The following is a 14,228-nucleotide window of genomic DNA, read 5'->3' on the forward strand; positions in this document are numbered from 1 at the left end:
CTAGAGACTCCCTGTTCTTTATTTCAGTGTTTGTGGTGTTGCTTGTGGAAGAAGTTGAAATGTTGGCAGGAAGTAGACCTCTTCAAGTCACAGTGTAACACTGTTACCCATTTCAGACTATTTAACTCTGGGTAAACCCAAGAGATAGATCTTGCTTTCAGTTTGGTCCTGGAGCCTTGCCATTAGATGACATCGTTTAGTGTACTAAGTAAGCCCTGCATTTTACTCATGCTGCTGAAAGATGTAGTGCAGTAGGGGGAATATGTGTTTTCTTTGTGGTTTTATAGCTTTCATGTGTATTTGCTGCCTCCTTGTGACGGAACAAAAAGCTTATCCGTGTTGTTGCTCTGCAAAATGTAGTGTAGCTTTAAAATGTTTTAGAAAAATCAGCTTTCTAGTCCTAATTCTGAAGTTTTATTTATATTTTTCTGATGTCAGTAATAAAAATAAAAGAGGAGCAGTGATATAGAAAAGGGCAAGAGAGAGAACTGGCATGTACAATTCTGAAAAATGCTTCATGTCTTGTAGAGATTCTTGTTGTACGATAGTGATCATCCAGTTAATTCACAAATGTTTTGGGTTTTTTTTTTTCAACTGGACAAATAAGCTTTTAAGTATGAGTTCCATTAATAATGTTTAATAGGTGTGAGCAATTAAAGGAATAGCAGAATCTCCTAGCCTCAGCATACATTCTTGTGAGGCTCTTGTTAGCTTCCCCAGTTATGTTCTGCATTACACAGTGCAGACAGTCCTTAGTTATGTCCCTCATTTCCAAGAGAAATTTTCTGGAAAGATAAGTTAGGATCTCAAGGAAAATCCATCTGAGTTGACTGGCCCAGTCCTGACAGTCAAGAGCTGCTGGACTGTCTAAAAATCTCTAGATCTGTTTTCCTTGGGAGATGAGTGAGAAACCCAAAGGATATCGGGTGTCATGGCGAAATCAGGAACTATGTGACAGTAGCTGTTCTCCAGAAGCTGAGAGCCATACATTTGCCTGTAACTGAAAATTGCTGTTGAAATCAGAACTTTAGCCCAATGGCCTGGCAGGCAACTACACTTAGCATAGACTTTACTTTGATCTAGAGACCATCTTGAGAGGTATCATACAGACGTTTGTATATTATTTACTTAGTGTCTGTATTAATATTGTAGATAGGAAGGAAAAAAGATCCTTGGCCCCAGGAACTGTAATCTAAACAATCAGCGTACAATTAGAGGATTGCAGATAGGATATAACAATAAAAGCAGCATAATAGAAGAATGAAAATTCAGCATATTGTCTCAGTTCCACCATTTTTGGTTGGATGCTCCTCTGTTTATTTTCCGCTGCAGCGAGTCCTAGTGTGGGTAGGCCTCTGTGATAAACTGGATCCTATGCTCTGCAAAGAGCCTCCAGGATTCTTTGAAAATGGGAAACTTAAAGACAAAAAAGCTTACCAAACCATTCAATAAGTGCTGTGGCATTCATGCTGAGAAAGCTAACAGCAGCCTCAGAACAGCCTCAGGAGTTCACAAGGTTGCTATTCCATCATTCACTTGTGCCTGTTCAAGTGTGGTGCATGCAAAAATTAATCTAATCACAATCTAACCTTGTCCGTGGGAGAAGTGTCATTTACAGGTAATGCAGATTCTGTTCGTACACTTCCCTAAATACAGCAGTAGGTTATTTTCTGAAAGAAAAGGGAAATGGAAGCTATAAAATCATAAATCAACAGGTTTATGTGTGTGCATTCCTTTGTCGTGATGGTAAGAAATTAACCTAAATGTCTTACTGGTTTGAGGATGGGACATGTTGCTTCTGTACTTGCAAAAAAAAAAAAAAAAAAAAAGAGAGAGAGAGAGAATAACATAAAATATATCACAATTAAACATGGGACAAATAGGGTGCTTATAAAATAAACTTCAGAAGAACTTTATCTGAATTTTTCTTATGTAATTGTTGAACCGTGACTTTCATATGATTTTATGGTAGACTAAAGTAAAGTCAAAATTGAATACTTCAGATTAAATGTGAAGAAGTGTTTTTGTAAATCTGGTTGTATGGGAAAATGGATGTCACCTGAGATTAGAAACGCAAAACAAACATTTGTTGTTGCAAACCCTAACAGTTAATACACATTGTCCATTTTTCTCTGTTCCTCCTTATTGGGATTCAATATTGGCTAATGAAAATAAAATCTGCTGATGTCTCTAACACTGGGACACGCACTCTTCGCTTCAAAAATAATTTTAATAATCATAGTTTAATTTGCTACAATATTTTACTTAAAACTTGGGAAAATATCAATTTTGTCTCGTGTCCATATTGATTAGTAAATTATTCCTTTTTTGAGCTAACCTCTCATTTAAAATAAATATTGCTAAAGATTGCTTTATGGCGTTTTTCTTGTGATTTGCTTTTGCTTTCTCATTTTCTTACATTGCCAAGAGAATTTCTGGATTCTAATCACAGCTCTGTCATTTGACTTGCTGAATAAACCTGGGCAAGTCACTTCAACCACCTTTTTGTGTCTCCTGTTTATCCCTCTGTAAAGTGGGCATAGTACCTAATGAGATTTAATGTTTGCAAAGCACTTTGCACTGCTATTGCATTTTTTATCAGTACTTAGGACTTTTGTCTAGCCTTTATTTTATTATAGCTTTCCGTTGTTGATACATTCTGAACAGGAGCAGTAAGGTATTTGTGTTTTCTCCTTTACAGTTGTTTCCTGTCTCTGCTCCTGGTAGCTGCCGTGGTTTGGAAGATTAAACAAAGTTGCTGGGCATCACGACGAAGAGAGGCAGGTCAAATGACAGTAATGAATGCTCTCCTCTAAATGACTTTTTGCAACTTTTCATTTATCTCTTACATGTAATTAGCCATGTACATCCAGTATTTACCTTCAGTTAAGCATATAGACTTCTCTATATATAATAACATACATCGATAAGCATTTTGATGGCAAACTATCCCATATTGCCATCCTGGTTCTGCAGTTTAGTCATGCACTAAGTCTGCCAGGTGAACATATTGTGTTTCAGAAACTCAGATTCCAGAGCTTATAAACATAAGAACATCGTGTATGGTAGAAATGGTTCTTTCAGTCAGTTCAGAAATTGGAAAATCAGAAACTTGTTACAGCTCAGCTGCTTTGCTGGAGTGATAAACTACAGTTAGCTCCTGCCTCTGGAGCAAAATGGCTGTAATTCTCATTTTTAAGTTACAGGCCACATCAGTGTTTTGAGGAAGTATTACCTTTCAAGAATATTGTCATTCTAAGAAGACAAAGTAGCTAGGAGAGTTAAGGATACACTTTTCATAAAGTCACCCAGGCTACTTTAACATTGCTCCTCCTCCCACTTCCCAGCCAGATCACAGCTAGCCTCCCATCTTCCTTTTCTTGTATGCAGAATACAAAAGGTATATCACAGCACACTGGAAATGAACATTTCATTCGTGTATGTCTCTGATACACATGTGATGACTTTTCACCATACTAACGTTTGCTATTTTCATTAATATAATTTTGCAGTCTGGGTTGCACATGTAAACATGCTACCTCTGTCTAACATTTGGATAATTGGCTGCCACGCAGAATCATAAGGCCCAGTCCTGTGAGCTGCTGAGTACTCTGTCTGAGTTGCTGAGGAAAGAGTGTGAGGATATTGTCATAGACAAAATGATAAATCTCACTATTATGAAGAATTGTTGTCTCCTTCAGTCAGTCAGATCTCTTGACTTCTAATTTTTAAAAGATGTAATATATAGTTATTTCCTCTAAATCATATGTTGTTCAAAAGTAAAATACTAGGGAAACGAACCATAGATATGACAATGTGAGATGCTACCTTCCATATCATGTTTTATGGCTTTTATGATGTGGTGCAGCTATAATCGGAAAGGATGGTTCTCCAAATAAAATACAGGACTTGGAGCAGTCTAAATTGTATTCTGAACTACTATACAAAGTTCCTGTGTGGTCATATGCTGTCTCTCTGTGCCTCTGTTTCCTTGTCTTTAAATGAGAATAGTCATGCTTATCTTTTGCCAGGAATGTTACAGCTAAAGTCATGAATTCCTAAAAAAGCACTTTTAAGTTCAAATGGGAGGTGCTGTAGGAACGCAAAGCATAATTTTGTTGTGGTGAAACAGTGGGCTAGATGTGTGATAGGGAAGAAGAGAGGGTAGTATAGTGTCAAGGAATGAGCACAGAGTTGTTAGTTAGCAGTTCCGAGTTCTAATCTTGTCTCTGCTGTTTGGCCTTGGGCCAGTCGTTTCATTGTCTGTTTAAATTTCCATCTGTAATGTGGGGATAATGTATAGTTACATCAAGGGTGTTCTGAGGATTAATTTTTATAGTGCTTTGAAGATTTAAAGTTCCATATAAGAGCTTATTTTCCTGCATATCTTCAAGGATCCACATTTGATTTTATTTCACTGTAAAGTATGTAAATAAAGCAGCATTGCAAGATTTTGAGGATGCCCATTCTAATTATCTGATACAACAACCTGCTGCACGATACCTCTTTCCTCTTCTGTCAAACATACGATGTTTTTTCTATTTCTAGAGAATTTATATTAATGATAACATCATTTTAATACTTTCAAACAAATTAAACTACACATTAATATAATTTTAAATTACTGAAACTTTACCTGCTCTCCAAATTTTGCTAGATTTTTAGCACTGGTTGTCTTTCCCTCCCCCCAAGTCCTTGGCAAGAAAGGAAGCTCAAGTTCAATGGAAAGTTTCCTGTTGATTTCTTGAATAAAATGTTAATCAGAGTTTATAGTGAATGTAGGCAGAAAAACAGCTCCACGTGGAACATGATATAAATTGAGACATTTCATGAGAACATAATGGAAAATGTCACTGGTGTGAAGTTATCCCTTTGGGGTGAGGATATCTTTAAGTCACAAATGGGAGTGAAGGGGTATTTTAGCATTACACTCAGTTTATTATACTCGGTTTACAAATGTGATTACATTTGATGGACAGCTTGTCAGAATTTTCTTTTTCTGAAAGGCCCATCTTCTCTCTTCATTTGAATGTTTCAATTCCCTGTATTCAAAGGAAACTGTCATATAATCAAGTCATAATTTCCCTACTCTTAATATTGATTAAGTGTTCTTTGATCCTCACAGGAATGATGCTCTACTAGTTCAAAGAGGTTTTTATTGTATACAGTATTTGCAGTATGGTCCCAGAAAAATGCAGTGCACTGTAGTTCATAGAAACAAATGGGGAATTTAATTTCTTATTATTGTGACAGAGTGCTTGGCAACAACAGCTGAGACAGCACTCTGGTCACTGCAACTCTAATTACTCTAGAGCAGACCTCATTAAGAAGAGCTGTGCCTAATTAATGGGCTGAGGTGAATGAAGAGGCTAGTTAGGTCCTTAGCCAGATGATACAAAAGGCACGGAAAGGAATTGAGAATGGGGAAGCAGAAAGACAGGGGGAGAAAGATTGCTCTTCCCTGCTCTTTTCAGGAGTTGCGGGCTCCCTAGGACTGTAGGTGTAAGGTTGTACAGTGTATAGGGTGGTGGAAACTAATATTGTAAATAAACCATCCAAGGTGTTTTATCAGCAAAAATTGTCTCTGAACTGTTTGTGGATTTAAGCAGAGGTGGGATTGAGCCGGCCCTGCCACAATTATATACACAGAAGTTCCACTGAATCAGAATTCATTATTAAAGGGCTTCATTATAAAACATTGTCAGTCCTTGTTGTGGCCTATATGTCTGTGCCATTGAGTTTTCCCTTTTTTTAAACAAATAGTTGTAAAACTTAGGGACTCTCACTTAAACCCAGCCTGTGGGTACACTTTTTAAACCTCCCTCATTGTGATTTATCAGATATTGTATGCTAAGAGGCATACTGAATATTACTGAAATGTTATTGAATAATAGTGAAATTAAAACTTAGATAGAATTCCACCCCGTGAGCTGTTTCTTTTGTTGCGTAGAGCTTGTTTTTAAGTTTTAGACATTAGGGTAGCATTCCAAGAACCTTTTCTTGTTGGTGGCTCCGGAGAAGCAGTCGTATCAAGGCTAACTTTAAAAATGAACCGTTAAAATGAAGAAGTAATTTATATCAATTCAGCATACCTAGCTCTTTGAATGTACATAGTTTCTAACGGGTTTTCACCCAGAATGGCAGTCTGCCATCTGGTTTTACATTTTTCCATTCTGTCTCTGGACATGGCAGTTCTTCTGATTTCTTGGGAGTAGAGCCACTTCTATGAAAACATTACCCAGTCCCTGGGTCACAGAACATTCAAACTTTGAGGTGATAGGACCCAGACACTCGACACTATTATAAACACATTTCCCATCCCTCTCCCCAGAGCCACTACCGATCACCAACATTCCCTGACATGCATCAGATGAAGTGGGAAAGAAGGAATCTGGAGCTATGTCGTCTTGCAACTGTTAGATTCAGTTAGAATTTTAACAGAAATATGCTATGCTACAGCCATAGTAGATAAGAAGAGAACTCTCTTTTATGCAGCACCACGTTCAGGGTGTCACTAAACCTTCAGTTACCAGAAGCTGAGGCTGGATGACAAGGATGGATCATTCAAAATTGTCCTGTTTTGTTTATTCCCTCTGAAGCATCTGGCGCTCACCACTGTGAGAGGACAGCATGCTGGGCTAGATGGACCATTAGTCAGACACAGTAAGGTCATTCTTAGGTTCTGATTCCACTGCAGCAGCTAAATGCCATCTTGCAGTGCTTTTCCAGATAGCAATTCGCTTTCGGTCCCAGCTGCCTCCACAGCTGAACGACAACTTGCAGAGGATTACCTTCATACAGTCTTCAACAACATCACTGAATTCAAGACAGAAAACGCACTTGCCCCTTCAGAATTTGGCACATTCTTGGGGCACAACACTGTAAATGTGCTGAAAGCTGCGTCACCGTCTGTGATTCAGATCTATGCCTATTGTATCTGATGAAATGCCCAGGAACACCTACGGTAGGACTTCTGACAGATGGTCACTACCATTTTTTTAAGAGGAAAACCTGCCATAGTCTGACCAATTCAAAAAACCATCTTTGGCCCCAACAGATCTTGCAGTCTATTATCCAGTGTAAAGTCTCCCATTTTTCACCAAGATAATCAAGGATCTTCCTAACTATTTCCTAATACACCCAGTATTTAGTCCCTTCCCAGTCAGAGTTTTGGCTAGGTCATGGGACAGACAGTGCTGATGGATGGCTAGCTCCTGCCCCTGGATAAGGGAAGGACATCGATATTCATCCTCTGAGCTCTGTCTCTAGTATTCCTTTCTGAGACCACAGCATGATACTGTCTCGTCTGAGATGCAGCACTGGTTGACAGGTAAGTTCTGAAATAGGTCCAGTCTTTATTTTCAGAATGCTCACAGAAACGAGACAACTGTTTCTCTGCTTCTTTGTCTACAGAGTGCACACTTGTGCAGTCACACAGGGATGATTTTCCCCATTCTTTTGCATGTGCACGTGAACCTGTTGTGTGAAATTTGAAGATGTCATGGTCTCATACCAGCAAGATGCAGATGATACCCAGCTGTATATCGTTTTTACTTCCAAGGCAAATATCGCCCAAGCCCAATGAATAACTCTGCCTGGACGAGGTACACATTTGGATGAAAAGCATATGGCAGAAGCTGAACCCCGGAGGTGCTGCATGCTGAAAACCTGATTATTTAAGAGAAAATAAATGGCTTGAAAGAAGTAATGACACTGTACCCAACCTCTAGGCAGCTAGGAAGGACAGTGCAGATTTATAGCAGAAACATCTACTGCAGGTTGTAACCATATATTTTTGCATTACCTTCTGTTGAGAGAGCACTATAATGCAAATTCAGAATCTGTTGCAAAATATTCTGAGACATTTGAAGATACAGGAAAAAACTAGAAGGAAATAAAAATACACAAGGTCAGCCTGTCTCTAATCTTCTGTGACCAGCTACATGCACATGACAGTACTGACTTGCATCAGTTTCATGAAGCCAAGAGTTGTCTTTGGGATGTGAAAACAATGTTGAGAATTTTTTTTTCCCTAGCAAAATAAAGGGTTGTTAAGCATTTGTCAAGAATGCAGTTCTGACATGACATGAAATGTGTTTTGGAGTAAAAATAGGGACTCTGTGTGCAGTTACGTATCTTTGTGTTATATAGGGCTAAAAAAGAGAAGATAGAGGGTTGTAAAGTGTGCACTTGTTTTCTCTCCGGTGAGCAACATAACTAAATATTTTTAGACACTTTAAAGAGGGAAATGGAAATAGGCTGCTTTTAGGAGGCTTAGAATGAAATGAAACATGGTAGGTTGTTAGGTATGTGAAATCATTTGGCTTTTTATCACATGCCTTTGGTAAGTGACATGTTAAGATGTATCTTGGTGGTGATAGAGAATAATGCACAAAATAAGGTAGAGGCATTATAAGTTAACACGTCCATCCACAACTGCTGTCTTAATTTCCGGTCCTCAGATTCCATTTCTTATCTCCTTCAATTTGCCTTCTGCAATCTCCCAGCCCCTACCTCCTCCAACACATTCACTCTCTCACTACTGTGAAACAGCTCTCTCCAGGGTCTCTAGTGACCTATTTGCCGGCTAAATTTCAGGCACGTACTTCATCCTCATCCTCTTTGACATCTTTGGGTGTCTTTGACATCACCAAACAATACTTCTCTTGCAATTGCCATCCTTGGGCTTTCATGATTCTGTTCTTTCCTGGTTCTCCCATCTGTCTTTCAAATCACTCCAAGTGCCTTATACAGTGTGGGGTCCTCTTCTCTTGCTCCTCTCTTGGTGCAGTCTCTCAGGGCTTTATCTCTGAGTGATCTTATCCACAAACATGATCTTGACAATCAGCTGTATGGAGGAGATGACTTACACATCTGCCTTTGTACTCTGGACCTGCCTCCCTCTCTCCATCCAAACTAAAATTTCACCCTCTTTGCCGTTTCTCCTTGTGGATGTCCAGCCGTCAAGTGAGCCTGAAGGTGGCCAAAACCTCCCCTTTTCTATCACTAACAATGGGTACATTTTTTTTCAATAATTCAATTTTTCAGGAATTACTTAGGCACCTGGGAGTTGAAGTCTCATTGAAAGCCAGTGGGACTTAAGCTTCTAATTGCCTAAATCATTTTTTGAAAATGAGACTTGTCCTCCAAAGACACTTAAGTGCTTCTGAAAATTTTACCCAATTCCATCAATTCTCCCTGAACCAGTTTCAGCACAGAAATAAAACCACCTCCAACCATAAACCCCTAGTTGTCACTTACCACCCCACACTGGAACCCGTCCATACTCAATGAGGCCCCATCATGAGAGAAATCTTTCCTGAACACCTTCTTCTGGCCTTCAAACAACCTCTCCAAGCTCATCATCAGAAGCAAGCTCCATACACACCATGACACATCAACCCAAAGTAGCACCATACCTTACCAGAACAATACATTCAAAACCTGCAGACATCTCTCCATTGCTACAATGATCAACACCCCACCCCCCAATACACGTTTCAAGATCCCTGTGTCCTGCACATGCCTATCACAATATGTGGTGTGTCTCATCCAATGTACCAAGTGCACCAGTAGCAACTGTGTGGATGAAAGCAGACCATCACTATGCTCTCAGATGAACTCACACAGGAAAATAAGACAAAAATACTATGTCACTTGTGGGTGAACACTTTTCGCTCTATATCTGACCTATCAGTCCTCATCCTCAAAGGAAACCTGCACAACACTTTCAAAAGACAAACCTGTAAGCTTAAATTCATAATTTTGCTAGACACTAAAAATCATGGACTGAATACATGCATTGATTTATGATTTATTACAACAATTTATAACCCGTAATAACCTCTCTCAGCTGTTTCTCTCCCAGCCCCCCATTCCTCCCTATGACTGGAGAAGTGTTAAGGGGCCACTTTGCCTTGAATGGTCCCTTGAAATGTGTTAATTACTTATGCTAAACAATCTGCTTCATCTTGTATTTAGCTGTGACGCTCTGAGTAAATTTCCCGCACCTGAAGACAAGCTCTGTGTAAGCTCAAAACCTTGTGCCTCTCACCAAAAGAAGTTGGTCCAATGAAGGATATTCTCTCGCCCACCTTGTCTCTCTAATATCCTGTGGTTGACACAGCTACAACAACATTGCATACGTCAATTATCCCTGTTGCTCAAGTCCATAATCTTGGCTGCATCTTTGACTCAGTCCTTCTCTATGACCCATACAGTAGTCCATGTCTCACTCTTGCACCTTCTTCCTGCCAAGTATCTCCAAGATCTGTCCATTTCTCTGCCCACACTGCCAAAACTTAGCCTGATCATCTCAACGCTTGACTGCCACCATTTTCATTCCCCTTCTCTGACCTTGGTGCCTCCTCATATTCATTCAAAATGTGGCTGATAAGGTCATCTTCATTGCTCTGACTGCATCACGCTAAGTTCCTCCGTTGGCTTCTCTTCTTTCACTGCATTGAATACAAACCTCTTGTCATTACTTTCAAAGTCCTCCACAGTTGACTCCCCACCTGTCTGACATGTTGTGTTATCAGAAGGTCGCCTTCTGGCTTATTTGAACAAGATGTGTTTTAATAGTGTCAAATGCAAGGTCAGGCATCCAGGAAAATTGAATGTAGATCACATAAGATTTGGAACTGTATCCTGGAAGTCATTGATCTGAAAGGGACGGGGTTGTCGTGAATAACCAACTACCCAAGCACTCCCCACGCAAGGAGGTGGCTAAGAACAAATGGGAACTTTGGATGCATAAATAAGGGACTAGAGAGTAAAAATAGGGAGGTGGGATTACTACTGCGTACAGCATTAGTGATACTCACTGAAGTATTGTGTCCACTTGGGGTGTCCACATCTTAAAAAGGATGTTGATAAATTGGAAAGGGGTCAGAAAAGTGCTACAAGAATTACTTATTTGGAAAACCTGCCTGGCCTGAGTCCCTACATGGGAGGAAAATCTGATACTGTAGTGCTCTTCAGTTCCGCAGACAAAGGCATAACAAGATCCAGTGGCTGGAACCTGAAGCTAGACAAATCCAAGCTAGAAATATGGTGCAAACATTGGAACAGTTTATCTACGGTGAGGATATGGTGAATTCTCCATCACTTGAAATCGTAAATAAAGATTTGGCTGTCTTTCTAAAAGATATTTTCTAACTCAACCACAAATTATGTGCTTGCTACAGGTATCTCTTGGTGTAACTCTGTGCCGTGTTGCTAATGCAGGAGGTCAGCTAGATATCATAATGGTACATGTGGCCTTGAAATCTGTGAATGGGAGCCAACCTGGTTATCGCTCTTAAGCTCCACCACAATATAAATGTTGAATAATCTTCACAATGGATACCATATTTGGTTTTGGTCACCATCTTAAGAAATGTGAATGAGAAATGCTGTAGAGAGAAGACCAGCAAAAATTATTAATGTAAAGAGAGATCCAGGAGTAGATTAAAAGACAGTTGCATGTGCAAAGTCAATTTGTGTGCCCAATTAGTTCAGACACAATTGAACTTGCAGGTGGCCAGTTATGGCGGACCACTTATACATGTATCTGATTTGCATATACCATAGTGACAACTGAAAGATTAAATCAGATGTGCAAGTGCACATACTTGTTTATACCTATAGTTGTGATGCTGTCCAGATAAGTACCTAGGTGGATAGTTGGCCTGGAGTATTAATGCAGAAATCAGAGCTGCTTCTGATATGTACTGGGAGAGAGCTGCAACCCAGTATTTCAGGCTGTGGTGAGAGTTTAACGCTAGAGAGAGCACAGCTTCTATTTTTCCTTCAGCCTGTTTGTTGCATTTTCAGAGGAATAGATCTTTCTCTATGACAACAGGAGTCAGAAGTACAAGTGTCTAATTTTACCATTTGGAAAACAAGTGACAGATATATACAGTGTTTCATAACTATGATAAAAGCTCTGTAGTCAGTCAAAGGTGCTGTCTTCTCATTGTATTGTCTTGTATTTTGTATGTACTGTGCACCTCTCTTTCTTCTTAAAAATCAAGTCTTAGTCTGCTTATTAAAGGTCGGCTTTTGTGTCCTCTCCTATTGGGCATGATTATGATAAATAACTTATTAAATCCAAGACTGATTAAGTAAAGTTGCACTGTCATTTCAGCATGAGACAAGTTCCCAGCAGCTTTGCTTGCTAGGTTTGTTATCATTTGAAGTGTGGCAATGCCCGGTGAGAGGCATTTGAACATTAATTCCCTCCTCTTCTCTTTTTTAACACAGCCTGCAAAGTCAGTTACAAAACTAATTAGCTAACGTTAATGCACGCATCGCTCTAGGGACTTAGAAACTTAATTTCCAGTGATGATGAAAATAAATGTCTGAGAAAATTTATTTGTTGACTTGCATGGTACCTAACACAATTGTAGCCAAATGCTGCTGTTCACTTATTTCTGTAAAAACAGTCATCTTCTCTATGGGGTATTTATATTTTATGTATCTATGCATTTATCTGTATCCTGTTTACAGAATTACAGTTCCAGGACAGGCTGTCAGTAACCTGGAAACTAGAAGTCTGGCACATGGTATCAAATGAGAGCTCTTGAGCAGGTTTTAAAGACACATTTTTAAGAGTTAGGCGTGCCCCACAGAACACAGACATGCATCAATGTATAACTTATGCTGGATAATACCTGATTTGTGTGCACAAAGATAGGTATTTGTGTATGCACATAAACAGATGCCAAACTAACCATATGCATTCAAAGTTTGAATCAAACCCTAGTATCTCAGTCGTAGCTACACATCTTCTATTTCTAAGAGCCTAAAATATATGCATGGAATCCTGTGTGCATTCAAGTCAGTGTGTCATGGGGTGGCTGGTCCTTTAAGGAAAATTGGGGCCTAACCTCACCTATGATGACTCAGCCAGCTCCAAGCTATAGCTGATTGTCTAGGGATCAGGTGAGTATAAAAGCCAACATATAACCCAGTTGGGGTAAGAACCTTAGCTGGAGGGCCAAATTACTATAGCCAACATCTGTCAAACTCCCTGGACAAGTCGGAATCCACCAGTTCACACAGGCCACTTCCTTTTTCTTTTTTAGATCTTTCATTAAGTTACCCCTATTATACATTGTGGTAGGCTCTGAGAAAAGGTCAGAGAGGTTGGAATATTTTACACTTGAGGATCCTATTCGGTTTGGTGATGCTAGTAGTGACTGCATCAAAGACTAGTCATTGAGTAGGAGACTTTTTCATTCTGCATTAGTATTGCCCTCAATCTTGCCCTGGGAAAAGACTAACTTTTCTAAGAAATGAGGGTGACTGAGTCTGTGCTTATTGGACTGCAGATTTCTGCTCAAAGAGAATAAATGTAGTGTGTTATGTGATAGGAAGATAGGAACTGCCCACTTAAGCTTGTGCAAACAGCACCAAACTGCTGACCCTATCTGAAATCTCATCATCTTTTTTCTTAAAGTTTTGAGAAAAAGGCCACAAGTCAGTTTTGATACTGTCTCCTGGAGCATTTTAATCAAGAAGAAACAGCTTCAGCATTTCACACAGAGCAGAACTCCCTTTGAAACCGGTGTGTAACTGTAACTATTCATTACATACCCTCCACTGGATAGATTTGGACAATTGATGTGTATTTAAAACTTACAAAGAGATACAGAGCTGATGAGGCAAATTTCTTTGTTACTGGTCTCTATCAAATGCTCCAGTGCAGCTTTGTACAAAGGTCCATGAAGGAGAAGAGAGAGCAACTATAAGGATGCCTGAGAGAGGTGACTGCTGTTTTGCGTGGCAACATGGACTACATGCAAAAATCTAATTTCTCTTGAAGTGAAGGTAGTGCGTGCAGATGTAAATCTCTGAGTGTTGGACATCATTGTAAAACAGAGCTCCATCCAAATCAGAGTGACGCTGAAAAACAGCAATAAACAGCAATCTGGTGAGTTAACAAATTTCATCCCAAAGCTGATGAAGATCAACATCCCTGCAGACAGAAGATCTAGAATCAGCTGAGAGTTAAAAATGTTGAGAGTGTTAGGAATTGCTAATGAGGAGTTTAAGGAATTGCCTAGGTTTATGTATGAATTAATTTCTAAGCTCCTGGAATTGAATATTAAAAAGAAACCATTTTGTAGTGTAAAAGAGAGATAGAGCTTTGATGCCGAAAATGCAAAAGGGGGAGACAAGAAGGGTAGGAAAATAAGCAAGTTTCTGATACTAGTGACATGGCAAGGACTCATAAGGCAGCC

General features: G+C 39.4%; 1 protein-coding gene across 5 annotated transcripts in view; it reads left to right on the top strand.

The window, feature by feature from the left end:
- ATRN (attractin) overlaps nt 1-14,228 on the top strand; it is a 223,408-nt gene that overhangs the window by 172,952 nt on the left and 36,228 nt on the right. For all 5 annotated transcript variants that reach the window (XM_067533635.1, XM_067533637.1, XM_067533639.1 and 2 more), the window contains one exon: nt 2,702-2,780. In XM_067533635.1, the coding sequence (XP_067389736.1) occupies nt 2,702-2,780 (79 nt within the window). The remainder of the gene's footprint in view (nt 1-2,701; nt 2,781-14,228) is intronic.

The sequence above is a fragment of the Emydura macquarii genome, unplaced genomic scaffold, assembly GCF_026122565.2.
Source record: "Emydura macquarii macquarii isolate MOO-44397 ecotype Brisbane River unplaced genomic scaffold, CSIRO-AGI_Emac_v2 contig_3345, whole genome shotgun sequence".
NCBI classification, from domain to species: domain Eukaryota; kingdom Metazoa; phylum Chordata; order Testudines; family Chelidae; genus Emydura; species Emydura macquarii.